Source organism: Cynara cardunculus (genome assembly GCF_001531365.2).
Source record: "Cynara cardunculus var. scolymus isolate 2C chromosome LG 6, CcrdV1, whole genome shotgun sequence".
In the NCBI taxonomy this organism is placed as follows: Eukaryota; Viridiplantae; Streptophyta; class Magnoliopsida; order Asterales; family Asteraceae; genus Cynara; species Cynara cardunculus.
The window spans coordinates 19,032,461-19,049,546 of NC_037533.1; the positions used below are offsets into that span (position 1 = coordinate 19,032,461).

Consider the following 17,086-nt stretch of genomic DNA (forward strand, 5'->3'; position numbering starts at 1 on the left):
GAACATCTCATTTTAAAATATAAAAAATTTAAAATATAATTAGAATAATTATCGAGTTCCAACAAAATAAATAATTATTATCTTTATAAAACAATTATATTATTAAACCAAATATAAATTACTTCGTTATTGTACATAAATTAAATTATAAAAAATTGTATTAAAAAATTACACAAAAAAAACGAGGAATTTCAAATAGTTAATTTGATACTAATATCGATATATTTTTGTCAAATTTTATTGATATCTTCAAACATATATTTTATTCAAAAATAAAAACATCATCTATTTTCTCAAAATCACATAAAGTCATATTATAACATCGATTGAGATAAAGAATAAAATGAAATATTAAAATCACGATGTATCTCGCTGCATTGCGCGAGTACGCTTCTAGTATATATATATATATATATATATATATATATGCATACCTCTTTTGGTAAATATAGTTTATAGAGTATTTTCGTCTTTTCACTCGATGATATCACATTCCTTAATTATGTTATTCACTTATCATTTTGAAAAAGATTATCATACACTGTAAAAACCTTTTGGTTTCACCCTTCAACTTTGGTAAAAAAATTTCGAACAACCAAACTTCATACACGAAATAACATTATAAAGCCTTATAAACTTTGAACAAAAAACGTTGTTTCATTCTATGAACTTTAAACAAAAAATCAATGTTTCACATATGAACTTTGTTTAAATTATCATTTGCGGTCTAGAAAGGAGGAGATAGGGGCCGAATAAGGGGTAAATGGGGAATGATAATTACTACTCTTGTTTCATATGTTTGATTTTTATTTCACCTATTTTGATGGGATACAACAGAATGCATTTTTGTTTGACTCGATTCTAGGGGTATAAATGATGTGAGTTGAACTCGAGTATTAGTATACATGACTTGAACTTGATAGTCATTTCTTTGACTCGATGGCAATTTTCTTACTCCAACTTGTTGAAGCTCAAATTAAGCTCGAACTCAAACTCAAACGAAGCTAACCAGTTGAAATTCTATGAATCTCGAGGGTTTTTTCTTATGGGTTATTAAAAAAAATATTTACCCGTGAAATTCATAAAACTCAAAGTGGTGTACCTCATATTTCATCATAAAAAAGACAAAGTTGCTAACTCTAATCACCTCCCTCTCTTTTAATAACACACTAGTTTAGGACTTGCACGTTGTGTAGTATCAATAATTTTTTAAGAAAGTATTTGTCCGAAGTCAAAATAAAACGTAATTCCACGGTTAACCATTAATGATTTTTTATTACTAATAGATAATAGGGAAATTAATAGAAATAACTGTTTTTAGGATTTTGATTTATCTCTTAGTCATTTCTCACCCTAAATTTCAAAAATATCACTAGGTCCGGAAGTGACACCTCCTCAATATGTGGAGGGATCAAACTGTAAAAAAATGGTTTATGAATCAGATAAACACGTGCAAAAACCAGATCTGTAAATTAGATAAAGGTCCACAAGTAACACCTCCACCACTTACAAAAGTGTTGGGACTATTTACAGATTTAGTCTCCGTCAAAAACCATTATTAAAAAACCCAATGAATGGATATAAGGACATATACACATCTCTATTCCAAAATTACAAACGTATGGTACCAAGTTTTTTCTTTAATATCGTATATCAATTGATACGTAAAATTGTATACCATATACCAACCAACCATATTTGGTACTGGTCTTGTACCAACTTCAAGTTACAATATGAAAACGTGCAATGTGTTCAAATTTTTTTGAATGATACTGTTTATTGATGCATGTTACTTAAAATTCATGATTACAATTTTGTATAGTACAACTTATTAAAGCTTTATTTTTAAATTCATTAACTAATTAGCATAAACATAATCAAATACATGATAAACATTCATTTTAAATATAGAAAATCTAAAATATAATTAAGATAATTATTGAGTTTTAACAGAACGTTTAATTATTATCTTTATAAAAAATTATATTATTAAATCAAAAATATTTTTTTATTAAATCTAAATTAAATTATAATAAAAATTTGAATTAAAGAAGTTACACAAAAAAACGAGAACTATTAAATAGTTAATTTGATACTAATATCGATTTTTTTTTCTTCAAATATATTTAATCAAGAATAAAAACATTATATCGATAGAGACAAAATAAAAACTAAACATTACAATCGAGGTTTATCTCGTTACATCACGCGAGTACTTTTCTGAACTATCAGATGACTGCAATTTATATGGTTAATGCATATGTAACATGTACAAAATTGCCACTCTTGAATCATGATGTTACAAAACCCGAGACCATAGCCTTGGTCCGATCTAGTTAGAGATGGAAAAATGGGCCCGACCCCGGACTGCTACCGATTTGGTATCTGTCTCAGGATGAGCCCGACTGTCCTTAACCCGTTACACTTTTTTGAAAAATTTACGGCCCGACTCGGGACCTGTTATACATAGGCCCAAATTTTTTTAAAAAAATAAGTTTTTATAAATTATATATCAAGCTTTTCAAAATTCCTGCAAAACAATCAAGTTTCATTTTACCAAAAACTTCGAGTTCTTTAAAATAGAACCAAGTTTTTGTAAGTGTTTCAATACTAAATTTCGAGAATCGTAATTATAAAAACGTCTATAATATTTTTGTGAATATTGTCAAAAAAAAAAAAACTTCAAACACAAATTTTTATGTTCAAAGTTGATTTTTGGGGAAATTTTTTTGGGACCGATTTGGATCCGGTTTCTAAAATACATAGACCAGGCTATGGGTTTTTGGTCGGGATCGATTACGAAAAGCAAATCTGAGACGGAGACCAATTTAGGCCCGATCCTGGGACCGATTTTTACGGTGCATTTGATACGCAGACCGAATGGGGATGGGACAAGAAAAAAAATTAGTCACATGTTTGGTATGCCATGGGACAACATGAGACAAAATCTAATTTTCATGGATAAAACTTAAGTTTTTTTGTTCCACCAAAATAGTTGGAACAAACTGAGAGAAACACAAGATTACCAAATTACCCATGTCTTCTAACATCGGTAACAAAAATAGCTTCCATCGGGTTTTCTAAATCGTTGTTGAACCCTAAAACAATATCGAAACCGAGTTACCAAATCAATTTCATCTTCAGAGTGATTTTTGATTTCGTTTGAAACCGATATATGGCCTGCTACACTTTGATTTCTTTTCCTAATCGATTATTTTGCAAATCGATTTCCTCTATCAAATCGAGTGTTGGTTGTGCAAATCAAATCGAGTCGATTTCTTCTATCAAATTGAGTGTTCGTTTTTCAAGGGGTAATACAGTCATTTTAACAATTCTATTTAATCCTGTTCTAATCTATACTATCTTATAAAACATTTGACAAAAACTCTTAAAAAAACATTTTTTATGCGTAAAATACTGTTTATTAATGCATATTACCTAAAACTCAAGATTACAAGTAGATTGTACATAAGTACAACTTATTAAAGCTCTATATATGAATTCGTGTAACTAACTGTAGATAAACATAATCAAATACATGATAAACATCTTATTTTAAATATAAAAAATCTAAAATATAATTAGGATAATCATTGAGTTATAACAGAATATTTAATTATTATCTTTATAAAATGTTATATTATTAAACTAAAAATAAATTATTTCATTATTAAAATTAAATTAAATTATAATAAAAATAAGAACTTTTAAATAGTTGATTTGATATTAACATTAATATTTTTTTTTTCAAATTTATATTTTATTTAAAAATAAAATCATTATTGCTTTTTTAAAAATAAATAAAATCGTACTATAACATCGATAGAGACAAATAATAAAATATAACATTAAAATCGATATGTATCTTGTTGCATTGTATGAGTACCTTTCTAGTTATACCAAACACATACAAACAACCAGTCTGGGCCAACGTTATCCTAGCGAACGAAATTTGAACCGGCAGCCCAACCCGTCCCGGCTCAGCCAGGCGATTCGGATCTAGTGCAGCCCACTAGCCCAGTAAATCACCAGGACAGGAACCATACGTACGTACCCTCCTTACCATTTCCCAATCTTCACCAAAATCGGAGCTCACGACGGAGCTCTCACCGTCTCACCGCTCACTTAACTGCTACCTAAGTCGGGCCTCACTCCCGGTTAGTCACTTCTCCTTCGGCAACCTTCGCCGGTGCTGAAACTTCAACAAGTCTCGTCTTCTCCGTTCCAGGTATAGTCCCCTCATTTCTCTAGGGTTTTTTTCTTCTTACCACACTGGTATTTTGTTTCACATTTAGTTTTTATTCATTTATGCTTCAAAAGTATATGATGTACGGAGCGTTTCATTTTCAGTTATTATTACGCATCGACGCTGCTGCTCCTCCCTCTTCTACGGTGCAAGACAGGTTTCTGATCCTCCTCCGTCGCTGCTCTTATGTGTTGCATTTAGTTTTGCCTTCTACCCGAAACAAATAGTGTTAACTAATTGTTTATTTGGGAGTTTATTCGAACGTTATTGTTTTTCTTTCTATGTGTTGGGTTTCTGCCTTGCTGCTGCCTGCCATCCATGGCTGGCCCTGTTTATAGGCCATGGAGACGACGGTGCACGCCACCAGTTCCTGGTATTGTTATACATGGGTAGCTTTAATTGGGTCTGAAAGAAAACTTTTAACCTTTGAAAAAATAACCGCTTCAATCTGGACGACCGCTGTCGTCTCTCAAACTCTTTTCTGGTCTCGAGCCTAACTCTGCCGGTCTGTCTTAGCTCTCTTCTTGTCTCGGCTCTGTAAAGGAGCTAAGCATTAAACATTATAAATTGGCAAAATTTTGATCACCGTAATCCTAATTTTTTTGATTTTTCATATATGATAGATCCTTCACGTTAGTTATATTTGATGTTGATGTTTATCAGTTTATGTATTGATTTATGATTGTATTTGTTGATGAAGTTATGATTTAGATTAGGTTTATTTGATGAAGTTGATTTTTGATTGCTATTTGGTCCTGAATATTTAAGAAACTCATTCCTAGTGAAAGATGAAGAATTTACTTGCTTGTATTATGTACATCAAATTGATGAGAGTTTTATGATGGGTATAAGTGCACAAGTGCTCGAGAATTTTCAGTCCATATGATGATGAAAACTTGTTAGTTCCATAGGCTAGATTTCATGTGATTGCCTTTAGTGGCAGAATGAATCAAGTGGATCCTTTTGACATAAGGTTTTTGCTAATGTAAACCAGTCAATGTAATTATATAATTTGCTCTAGAATTATGTTTTTACAGTCTAGAAGATCACTAATTCACTATAATTGTCATGATTGGTTTGGACCATATTTGGTAATAAACATGATAATGTTCGTGGATGGCACTTGACTTTGAAGTGTCCTGAGCATACTAGATAATATTTTCGATTGGTTGGACTAAATTTGGGAATGAACATGATAAACTCAAGAATTTCACATTTCTTTTTGCCATATGGATGCCACCCAACTTTGAAAAGTCCCAAGTATATTAAAGGCTATATTCCATTATATATAAAACATCTTTTTTGATTGTTAATTTCGCCCGGTGTTTGTCATAATGTTCTTTTAGTGGCTCATCCATATTAAATTGGTTGTCTGTTTCTCATCCCTCAATTCGATGCCTTCTGTTTTTTAACATAAAATTGTTTTTGTTGGTTAAAATCTGCATGAAGTATTTACTTGGTTTGGCGTATCAAGATATACAATGTGTGCTTATCTTTGTTTTTATTGTTGAATGTTTTGTGATACTTGGTAGTCGTCCTTTTGTTTCAAATGGCCAACTCAAACATCATGGATTTTTTGGGGGCATTTTTAGCCTTTCCACCTTGGGCATCAGAAACCCCAGGACCTGCCCTTCTTCTCTTTGTATTGACATAGTCGATGGATTCTAGCACCAATGCTCAATATTGAATTGTTGGAGCCCATTTAGTTCAAATTTTGAACTGACGTCACTCAATACAAATTGGAGTTTTCGATTCACTATCGACAGGAAGGGTTAGACGCATACATAATCCTAGGTTAATCCACACATAGCGCAATTCTTTGTTGATTTAGAACCCATGGTTTTAATACGGTATCACAACCCAGGATGCATAGACTCTGCCGTATCCCATTTACGCTTGAAAAAGTTGCCCTATCCCATCTCTCTCATTCTCTTGATCTCTCTTTTATCTTTATTGAACAATGTCTACCTATGTTCTCTAGTTTATTATGGTTTATAATTTTAATGTTGCTTTTTTCAAATTATTGTCTTGCTTAATTAACATGTAAAGTCATTTTATCAAAAGTAGATGTTAACCTATGCGTGGCGCACTTCTAGAGTTACATTAAGGATGGATGCATTATGCAAAAAATCTTGCAAATGTTGCAATCATATGCCATTTAAACACACAGACAGTCAATAAATGGTTTATTCAATCAAGCTCAAGTAGTCACACATTCAAATTGGACATAAAGCAACAAAATTGGGAAGCATATTAGTTATCGACTTGTAGATTCGAACTTCACTTCGAGTTCCTAATCATACCTCGATTCCTAAATTACACATTTGTGCTGATTTAGTGGGAAGCATATGTCATAAAAATTAAAATGAAATTTTATTTGTCTTCAAATTTTGAAGGCATAAACATGCATATATATACAAAATTAAAAAACTAGCCAAGATACAAGCATTAGAAGTCCATCAAATGTTAAGGGTTTAAAAATTGTTCTTTCACATCAAACATATGTTGTTTTTAATTAGTACTAATGCAATTATCATCCTTTTGTTCTTTATAGCCGTATGATTTGCCTTTTGATTTCTCAATATATATTTCTTAATTCAGGAATTTCAACCTATAAATTGAAGATACCTCATGGGGCGTAATTCCTCCGATTATTCAGAATCACCTGTTAGGAATCACAGGTCTTCTCGTAGGAGCCCTTCCAGAAGAGAAAGATCTCCTGCCCAGCACAGGAGTTCATACTCCGCAAGATCACCAGGTAGAGAAAAGCCTTCAAGTCGCACAAAGTCCCCAAGACGTGCAAAGTCTCCTATTACTCATTCACCAGTGAGAGAGAAACCGTCAACCCACAGCAGGTCCTCCAAGCATACAAGGTCAAGGTCCCCATTGGATCGTTTGCCTGTAAAAGAGGCACCTTCAAGTCGAACTAGATCTCCTGTACAACCAAGCACAAAATCTCCCGGATCTCGATCACCATCACCAAGAAGTAAGAGGTTAAGGAGAGATCGATCTAACCACAAGGATGATAAATCAAATGAAAAAGGACATGACAAAAATCATGGAAAAACTAGGTCGCCGGCACGCCCAAACTCGAGATCCCCTGAATCTCGATCGCCTTCACCACGAACTAGAAGGTTGAGGAGAGCCGAAGCTGATAAAACAAGTGACAGAGGGCATGAAAGGAATCATAATAGTGGAGGTGACAGGGCTCGACGGAAAGAAAGAGACCCCGAAAGGGAAGTACCCATCGAGAGAAGGGATAGGAAGTCAGGAAGGGACACAGAAGACAATGGGTCTTCCAAGTCCAGACATGTCTCGTCAATTTCACACGCAGAACATCACAGGAGTAGGCACCGATCTCACTCGCCTTCGGCTGCAACAGGAGCACGTGATGAGGTGTCTGGTGATATCCATTCCTTTAACTTGCCTATCATTTATTTATCATGCATGATATTGTGAATTCTTGAGTACAACTTATATCTCCTCCGTTGCCTTTAAGATAATGATTTGAATGGAGAATCCCCTGACTTCCTTCCTTTGTATCAAATATTGTTCTTTTTAATGGATAACTCGTAAATAAAGTTATCGACTTATATTTTATTTTTCCAGGGAAATAACTCAAAAGAAGACGATCATCGGTGAGCACCTACCTGAACTTCTCAACTTTATTTAGTTCTTCAAACTTTAGGCTCAATGCTTTCTTTGAGAACCTTTTTGCTTGTTAAGTCGGTATATCTTTTTATCCTGTATCCCAATTCAGTGTTCGAAGGTGTACCGACACTAATCTGCATCCATCGTTGTCACAGGAAATCACCGTACCTCCCTCATCCTTATTATTCTTTGGTAGTATAGCGAGTCATTGCAAGACATGATTTGGATTGTATGTCCTCCTTACTACAGTAATTTACTCTTCCTTGTTGGAAGAGTTATTCTGTCTTTGTTTGCATATAGATATGTTTAGTAACCCTCAATCATGCACCATAAAGCAGAGGATCATCCAATCAATTTTCAAAAGTTAATTGTAGTTGAAGAGCAAATATCTTTTTTTCTTGTTAATCTTGTTAGGGTCCTTGCTCTTCGTTTTCCATAAATGGGAAGTTCCACGTGACGTGAGTATATCAGTATGGTGTTTTCATGGTCTGCTCACAGTTCGCTACTACTTATCCACTTTGACACAGGCTCTGATTAGATGTTATGTACGTGTGATCAGGAATGGTGATGATGATTCAGTAGCACGAATGAAGGCAGCTGAAGAGGCTCTTGAAACTAAGGAAAAGGTGATTCAAGATTCGTGATGAATGCTTTGGTCATTTAATAATTTCTTTTACTTTATGAAAGAGCTAGAGCATGAGGTTAGCTTATTCATTGTGCATGGACTTTTTTTTTTGCTCATTTTGCTCTAAGTTGTAAATTCTTACTCAGAACTTGGTTGTTTGGTTGATTTCCCATTAAGTCCTGTATGGATAAAGCAGTCCGTGTGAATTAATCTGTCTGAATAGATTGGGAAGATTTTTGTTTGGGATGGTTTTTTCATAGATGGAAGGAGCGTTTTTCTAATTGGGAGGGGTATGTTTGGAAAGAAACTTGGATTTCTGCATAAAGCTCCCCCCTAGAAGCTTACCGAATAAGTCACATACTATATCATTAAGCCACTACCAAACAGTCATGTATAGCTGACCGAATAAGTTGAGTCTTATTAAGCTCATTAATCGTTTTCTACTATCTGAGCCTTGAGCATAGCATGTGCAAATATGCCATTCAAATTAAAACACATAAATTTTTTTGCTGTTAATTTGACATTCTAATGTGCTTGGCAGCAAAAGCCCTCGTTTGAGTTGTCTGGAAAGCTTGCTGCTGAGACCAATCGGGTGAAAGGTGAGTCTTTTGTTCACTCCTTAACCTTTCTTGTATTTAGACCCATCTGTAGTTTAGATAGAATTTAGATTTAGATTTTGGTATATTAGATGTGCAAATGTTGTGGTGATAGGTAGAAAGCTTTATTTTTATATGTTAAAGGGACATTTTAAAAAGAAGATACTTCCACAATTGCGTATGATAATCTATGCAGTTAATAGCGTGCTATAGCGGCGAAATCGCGGTTAGCAGTCCTGGACTAAATAGCGGTCCAGAAATTGTGGTGTATTATAGTGGTACCTCAAATAGCGGGCGCTATTATCGCTAATGACCGCATTTTTGACCCCAAATAGCTGTCGCAATTAGCGATTTTTTTGGGCTGTTTTCGACTACTTTTTTTAATTTAAATTTTAAAAGATTCTATTTGGGCTTTTGTTTTGTCATTTGTGTGGGCTATTTAGAGTCAAACTTAGGCCTGCCAACAAAAAGAAGCTGATTAAATAAAAAAACAATTAGGTTAAACTTTGGTATTGATTCTAAGTCCAAAACTCTGCTCATCTATTCCAAGTCCAAAACACTTCAACAGCTCGAGTTTTCTTCTTGATTAAACAGTTCATTTCCACGGTTCCACGGTTTTTCTCAAAGATTATTGTGTGGTTTGAATTGTTTGACTTAGATGCGTATTCAACTTGCAACATTTTAAGTTATATATATTCGTATTTATTTTATGAACGTAATTTTTTTTGCCGCTATACCACCATGATTTCCTCAATCGACGACGTTAACTGCTTAGATGGTAATGTTACTACTTTTTTACTGGAAGCTAAATTTTTTATGGACGGTGTTTTGAAATTGCCTGGCAAACAGGTTGATTTCAGACTTCTTGGATGATGAAGCGAAGTTCTAGTTTTTGTTTAGACATAAAACACGAGTCCCATGTGACTGTACATACTGAATTTGGTTGTGCAAACCTTTGCACGTGGCAGGTCACAAAAACCAACAAATAAATAAGATCAGAGTTGATAAAGGAAAATGTGATTCCTTTTATGGTTATTGGAAGTACGTTGTATTTTTATGGTCGCATTAGGTTCATGTTAAAATCCATTTTCTGCATTATATTTGTTAGATTCTTGTAGATTCTGTCATTTGAGAAAACAATTTTCATGAAACAAACTAAATATGATAAATGTTATGTGCATAAAATCAAGAGCATATTGGAAAAAGCAGTGGTCATCTGAGCTTTTGCACCTACTTGCTTACCTTTTAGTGGATATTTTTTTGGTAGGTGTGACACTGTTGTTCACGGAGCCACCAGATGCAAGGAAACCAGAAATAAGATGGAGACTTTATGTTTTCAAGGGTGGTGAAGTGCTTAATGGTAGGCTTAAAGATATCCTTTTGATGTGCTTTTATCTTGGCTTATGGATTCTGGTTTATGATTAGGGAATCTTTTGTTGCTTTTTATAGCATGCAAGATCTATGTTCTACTTGAGCAGTTGCAACACCAAGCTGCCTTTTGTATTTTGAAGTTCTTTTGTTCTTTCTCCACAAAATTTTTTAGCAGCTTTGCACTTTTGTTTTACACTTTGCACAAGCCGGGATCTTCACGTAAACAGCCCGTCTACTCTTTCTGGTAGAGACCAGGACTGCGTACACCCCACCCCAACTCTGGGTGGGACTTACTGGTTTGTTTCATTTGGTTTGGTTCTTTTTCTTGGATCGCATTTTATTTTACAATGTTTTGCTCTGAAATCTTTTGGTGACTGTCAAAAAAGGCAATTTTTGTAAAAGTTAGTACACATTTAACTCATGTTTCTTAGAAAAAGCCATCTTGAGTCCAACCCACATCAATATATATCTATATATATATATATATATAGAGAGAGAGAGAGAGAGAGAGAGAAAGAGAGAGTTGGGTTCAACCGAGAACAATACTTATTTAAGATAATAAGAGAACAGCCGAATCACATGTGATTTTACACTAATACGTACAAAATCACATGTGATTCACGCGACTTTGGTCGCGACTTTGCTCTGCGACCTAAAGTCACGACCAAAGTCGCTCACATACCTTTTTTGACCGTTAATGTAAAATCACATGTGATCTTGCAAGTGATTTGACCGCTTCCTATCCTCTTAAATAGTTTGCATTCTCGTTTGATCCTCCCTCTATATATATAGGGCTAGGTTCAGGGAAAAACCGTAAAAAAGTGAAAAACTGAGAAACACCTTGGTAAACGTTCATCTAGATGGAATGCACATGTGTACACAAGTAATTTGTACGGTATGTTATGCTTACGTGCATAAAAACCAAGAAACAACTTCAGTTACTTGTAAGCGCATGTGTATAGTATCCAGATGAATGGTTACCAAGGTGTTTCTCAGTTTTTCATTTTTTGGGAGGTTTTACCCTGAACCTCCCTCTCTCTATATAGCATATTGACCTTTAGGGTTGGGTTCGGAGGAGAACGAGAGTTAAGGTGAGAAGCGTAAGAAGGGATTTCCACTCTTGGATGCACATTAGGATGAGATGCACTGGATCAATCCTCGTATTAAGCGCGATTCATGGGTGGATTTGAGATTAAAGGTGATCAAAGGTCCAGATTCCTTCTTACGCTTCTCACCTTAACACGATCCTTTCGCTTTGACCTTTATTCATTTCAACTGTGATAGTTGATATATTACATACCGGATATCAAAAATGATAGATGATATATTCCAGTGCCAATCTATTCACGAAATTCAGATATTTAATACCATATGATCTCATTCGTGTTTTACTAGCCGAACCAACTACTTTACCTGCCAATTTTTGCTACCTTTATGCAACAATCAAAAGTTATTCTGTTGCAATTATGCTACTAACAGTTTTTGCTTCAAATAGAGCCACTTTATGTGCATCGTCAAACCTGCTATCTATTTGGGAGAGAGAGACGAGTAGCAGACATCCCTACAGATCATCCATCATGTAGCAAACAGCATGCGGTTCTACAGTACCGGTAGGATAACCATGTGAATAGGGCTGTAGCGAACCGAATGAACACGAACATAGGCTTGTTTGTGTTCGTTCGTTTAATTTAACCGAACAAACGAATGAACCTGAACGCTAAACGAACGAATTTTTTTTGTGTTCATGTGTTGTTCATTAAGAAAATGTGCTTGTTCGTGTTAGTTTATGTTTGTTTGTTACGATCCTAATGAACGAACACAAATGCACAAAAAACATCCACCATTACTCATCATTTTGTTCCTAAAGAATAATATAGCGTAATGAAAAACTGAGTAAACTTAAAAGGGATAGAAAAGAATCTTATAAATTTAATGTAATTAATAACTTTACATATTCATAATATGTATGTGTGTATATATGTATATATATAAAAAGAAGCGTAATTGAACATAAATGAACAGACTGGACCATTGTTCATGTCCGTTCATTTAACTACGCGAATAAATTTTTTTTATTCATGTCCGTTCATTTATTAAATAAAGAACTTCCCACCGAACGTTCACGAATCGTTTGCTAAACATTCAGTTTGTTTACAGCCCTACATGTGAAGTTTCAGTTGATGCTCGCTGTTCCTGGACAACATATTTTCATCAGTTTCTGATATCTTTTAATTCTCAGGCAAGTTGAGAAGGAGCAACCTGATGGCATGTTAAAGAAGGAAATAAGGTAAAAAGACTAAAAGACTCCTATTTTTTGTCATATTCATGAGCAAATGGGATTTATGTTGAAGCTGATGTTTATATATTAACTTATTGTTCTTAATTCTAGGCCTTACATAATGGATCTTGGAAGCACAAATGGGACTTTCATAAATGTATGGAAACGGTGATTATTAAGACGATACAAAATCTTGGTGCTATTCAGTATGTGGTCTAACGTACCCTTTTGCAATTGCAGGATAATCGTATTGACCCTGAACGTTATTATGAACTTATGGAGAAAGACACTATTAAGTTTGGGAATAGTAGGTAGGTTATTGCTTTCCCACTATATGCTTCATTTATGGTTATTTCATTGTTGCAACTCTTCTTTTTGAAGTATATAATATTTATATACGCCAAATACTCGCACACACTTCCCGTCTTTGGTCACGTTTGGACCCTTGACCTTTTGGGAGGCTGGGCTTTACCGGTAACCCGGAATCCACTGGTTTTGCCTAGTTAAGCTAGATTCCTGATGCTTAAAATCTCCTCATATTGGTCTTCATTCATATGAAACCATGAATGCAGGTCTTGACACTCTCACCTAGAGATGGCCAAAATGGGCCCGGACTGGCTTAGGACCCGGACTGGTTACGATTTTTGTGAAAATTTCCGGCTTGGCCTGGCCTGAGGTTTTTTTAAGTGTGTCAATACTAAATTTAAAAAATCTTAATTATAGAAACATTCGACATTTTAGTGTGAAAAGGATTAGAATTTTTTTGAGTGTATTTCAATAAGATATTATATAAAAAAAATCTTCAAACACAATTTTTTATATGTTTAAAATTGATTTTTGGGAAAGAAAGAGTTGGGACCGATTTGGGCCTGGCCGGGGACCGGGCTTTTTACATGGAGGACGGGCTGAGAGTTTTTGGTTTGGGACTGGTTATGATGGAGCCGGTTACAAAAGGGAAATCTTGGACCGGGACCGGATTTTGGCCATCTCTACCCTCTGCGATATCTTACTAGCTTGTTATATCTATTTGTACTGCAAGGCGGAGGCCTTTACGGAAAACCACCTCTCTACCTTTTGGGGTAGAGGTAAGGTCTGTTGCATACACCTTACCCTTCCCAGACCTATCTCTACATGGGATCGTCCTGACCTTTTTGGTTTGGTTTGGTTTTTTTGTTTAAATAGATGCATGGCTTTCAATTGTATGTGATCATGAACTCGAGCCTCAGTTTCTACAAAAAACGAGTCAGAGATGCATACTCGCTCTCCTATCATACAGCAAGTTGCTTGCTATAATCTGTTTATCGTTCACTCTTTAATCGCCATCTTGGTTCCTGTTATTTGTAATCTTACGGGTTGTGGCTGTGTTTGTTCGTTTGGCAGCCGAGAATATGTCCTCCTGCACGAGAATTCCGCTTGATGGGAAAAAATTGGAAGATTTTCTTGAGCTAGTCTTGTTTATGTATGGAGTTTGTTGATTGATCTATCAAATTTTCTTTTTTATGAATCAGAAGAGGGCTGGCTGGCTGGCTTGCATGCTGCCTGCTTGCTTGATTGATACTTGTTTAGATGGTATTTTGGTAATTTCAAATTGTCCATACAGTTCTTAGGGATACAAGGGAAGTGGACATTCTTGCAGGTAATTGTTCTTTTATCCCCACATTTGTCTAGACAAAGGAATTAAAATGACAGATAATGAAAATGAGAATGAATTTTTATTTCGGGGTTGTTTGACAGTTGTTGAATAGTTTGGTGTAGAATGATTAAAAGACTTATGATATAGTGTAAAATGAAATATAATTATTTGGTAATTGTTTACAATGAAATTAGGATGTCGAATGGTTAAGAGAGGCACAAGAAACAAATCATTCAGAGGGTTTTAGAACCATTAAGAGGTAGGCTTTGTTTTTGTCAAACAAGATTTATCGCCTAACGATTTAGATGGTGCCTTTTAATGGAATATTAAGAGGTAAAGAAGATTCACCTTAACATATGATGTTTAAGAGTTTTTAATTGGAAGGAATATAATTTGTAAACGTTCTAATGTTCAAAGAAATTAGTTACAGTTATAAAGTTTGATATTTAATAGATACAAAAATTCAAAAACTAATAAATGATTAAATAAGACGGTGTCATGGTACTACCATGATAAACGACTTTCAATATTATATACCAATTTTACATACTTAGTATTGTACTATCAACCAATTAAAATAACTAAAGTAATGTTTGATAGTTGTTGAATGGTTTGATGCAGAATTATTAAGAGACTTTAATGATATATAGTGCAAAATGAAATATAATTGTTTGATAATTATTTACAATGAAAATAGAACGCTGAATGGTTAAGGGAGACCTATAATTCTAAATCATTCAAAGAATTTTAGAACCATTAAAAGACATTTTTTTGTCAAACAAGATTCATCTCTTAATGATTCAGAGACTATCTTTTAGTGAGACTATTAAGAAATAAACAAACAACTCATACCCAATTGAATTTATGTCAATTTAATTAATACAGTCGATACAATTTATATTTTTAGTCAGAACTGTTCCTTAGCATGTTAAATGTGAGATTTTGAACAGGGTCTCCAAAATTTTGGCGTCCAAATTTACATGTGTTTATGGTTTTTTTTATCGACCCGTGTAAAACTATAGCCGGAATTATTTTGGTTCAAACCATTTATAATCTGGTTTTAGGTTCAAATCATTAATGATTTAGGTTTAGTTTCAGATTGTTAATCATTTTAGGTTTAGTCCATTTTTGTTCTTAACATACATTCTATATCATCTCGTTTATGCAATGTAATCAAAAGTTTTGTATGCAACACTGCCTCCAAAAATTGAAACTTTCTTGTTTTTAGCTTAAAAAATGAAATATTTTAAGGCTATTTTTGTAATTTTTTTCGAAAGCTATTGGAGATAAAATCCGCTGAATTGGGCCTCATCATAGTTTGGGCCAATAAGTTCAGAAAATGAAGCCAACGCGTAATGCAGGAAAGTCGGTGGAGCGTGGTGGGCACGAAGCTTTAACGACGAAGTTCAAAGGGACACCTGCTAGCTTCCATCGCCCTTCCAATTCACCACCACCGTAGCTTTCTCCTACCGCCGCCACCGACGACTAGTGCAGCTTCTAAAACCATCGGCCTTTCCTCTCTTAGTATTCAAAACAAGAGTTTTTGTGCAGGGAATACCTTGTTCTTCGGGATGCAGGTAGTTTCTTTATAAATTAAAGTTTTATTAATGATTTTGTGTATGTTTGCCTGATCTTTGATTCCTTTTCACGTTTTAATTTGTTTTGTATGTGTTTGATCTGTAAGTGTGGTACGCGCGTAATGACTTCAAAGTCGCGATCATGATAATTGTTCCGGTACATATTGCAGTGAAATCTCTTGTTATTACTTTGTCTGTCTAATGATTTTGCGTATGTTCGTCAAATCTAGGCTCGTAAACTTTTTAATTGGTTCTATATTTTTAATCTCTGTGGTTCACGTGTAATGAATTGAATTAGTGTTCATATCATGCGAGATAATACTTGTGCAATTTATTTTACAGTGAATATACTACAAATTGTTATCAGCTACTGCTGAATTGGAGATTTATTAAAATTCGTGAAGAAAGTTGTCTGTCTTTTGGACAAACGAAGAGTTCTCAAGAAACTTTCTCTTAATGGGGATGATACTTTCTATCTTGTGATATGCTTCTCAGCAGTGAATTTAGTTACATCGTAATGTTGTGATTGTTGCCTCTATTTGGGTTTTCTCCATTAAGTTGGTTTGTTTTCTTCATTAGTATGTCCCCATTTGCTTCTGACTTTGGGGTCGTTGATGCAAATTAGTGCAAAAATATCTCGGGTTTTGAGTCATGAAACCAGTTGGCAGCATGAGGAGTCGCCTATTATATATATTATATGTAGGAGATTAGGACTCTAATCTTAGTACAACCCATTCATGTATCAAAAAGTAGGACCATTGCATGGTTAATAGCTTAATAACTTGAATGAATACAAGTACAGGTTGGAACTAGGCTTTGATATCCATGTGAAACCTATGGGCTTCCATCTAATAACCAATCTTCTATGAGAGAGATCATTCTTTGATCATATACACTGATGGAACTGTTATGCACCTAATTTTGGGGTAATAGTTTTTGTTATCATCTTTGATTTCTATGTGCTGTAACTCTGTTTGCTTTCCAATGGTTTTGATTGTTGGTTMTCACCTATAATGATTTTGATTTGTATGCAATATCACTTTGTTTGATTTCCTTGCGAGGAAGAAATTTATGCACAATTCTTAGCACATCCTTTTTAGTGGTGGCTA

General features: G+C 34.4%; 2 protein-coding genes across 5 annotated transcripts in view; both read left to right on the forward strand.

Annotated features, from left to right (window-relative positions):
- Window positions 1–4,110: 4,110 nt before the first annotated feature.
- Window positions 4,111–14,415, forward strand: LOC112514505 (FHA domain-containing protein DDL). 2 transcript variants are annotated; one of them, XM_025121013.1, is made up of 12 exons: window positions 4,111–4,228; window positions 4,337–4,403; window positions 6,848–7,642; window positions 7,856–7,884; window positions 8,457–8,523; window positions 9,064–9,121; window positions 10,386–10,478; window positions 11,985–12,099; window positions 12,729–12,776; window positions 12,879–12,924; window positions 13,008–13,078; window positions 14,148–14,415. In XM_025121013.1, exons 3-12 carry the CDS (start codon window positions 6,878–6,880, stop codon window positions 14,182–14,184), a joined length of 1,329 nt encoding a protein of 442 aa, XP_024976781.1. In that variant the 5' UTR covers window positions 4,111–4,228; window positions 4,337–4,403; window positions 6,848–6,877; the 3' UTR covers window positions 14,185–14,415. The 2 variants fall into 2 exon arrangements, with proteins under 2 accessions (XP_024976781.1, XP_024976780.1); XM_025121012.1 differs by having other exon boundaries at window positions 4,351–4,403.
- A 1,327-nt stretch (window positions 14,416–15,742) lies between these two features.
- LOC112514486 (protein-L-isoaspartate O-methyltransferase 1) overlaps window positions 15,743–17,086 on the forward strand; it is a 7,124-nt gene continuing 5,780 nt past the window's right edge. Inside the window, exons 1-2 of one of the 3 annotated variants that reach the window (XM_025120980.1) lie at window positions 15,758–15,977; window positions 16,085–16,134. In XM_025120980.1, coding sequence (XP_024976748.1) covers window positions 16,120–16,134 — 15 coding nt within the window. In that variant the 5' untranslated portion in view covers window positions 15,758–15,977; window positions 16,085–16,119. Of the gene's footprint in view, window positions 15,978–16,084; window positions 16,135–17,086 lie in introns of all 3 variants that reach the window. The other 2 variants (XM_025120981.1, XM_025120982.1) reach the window with 2 other exon arrangements.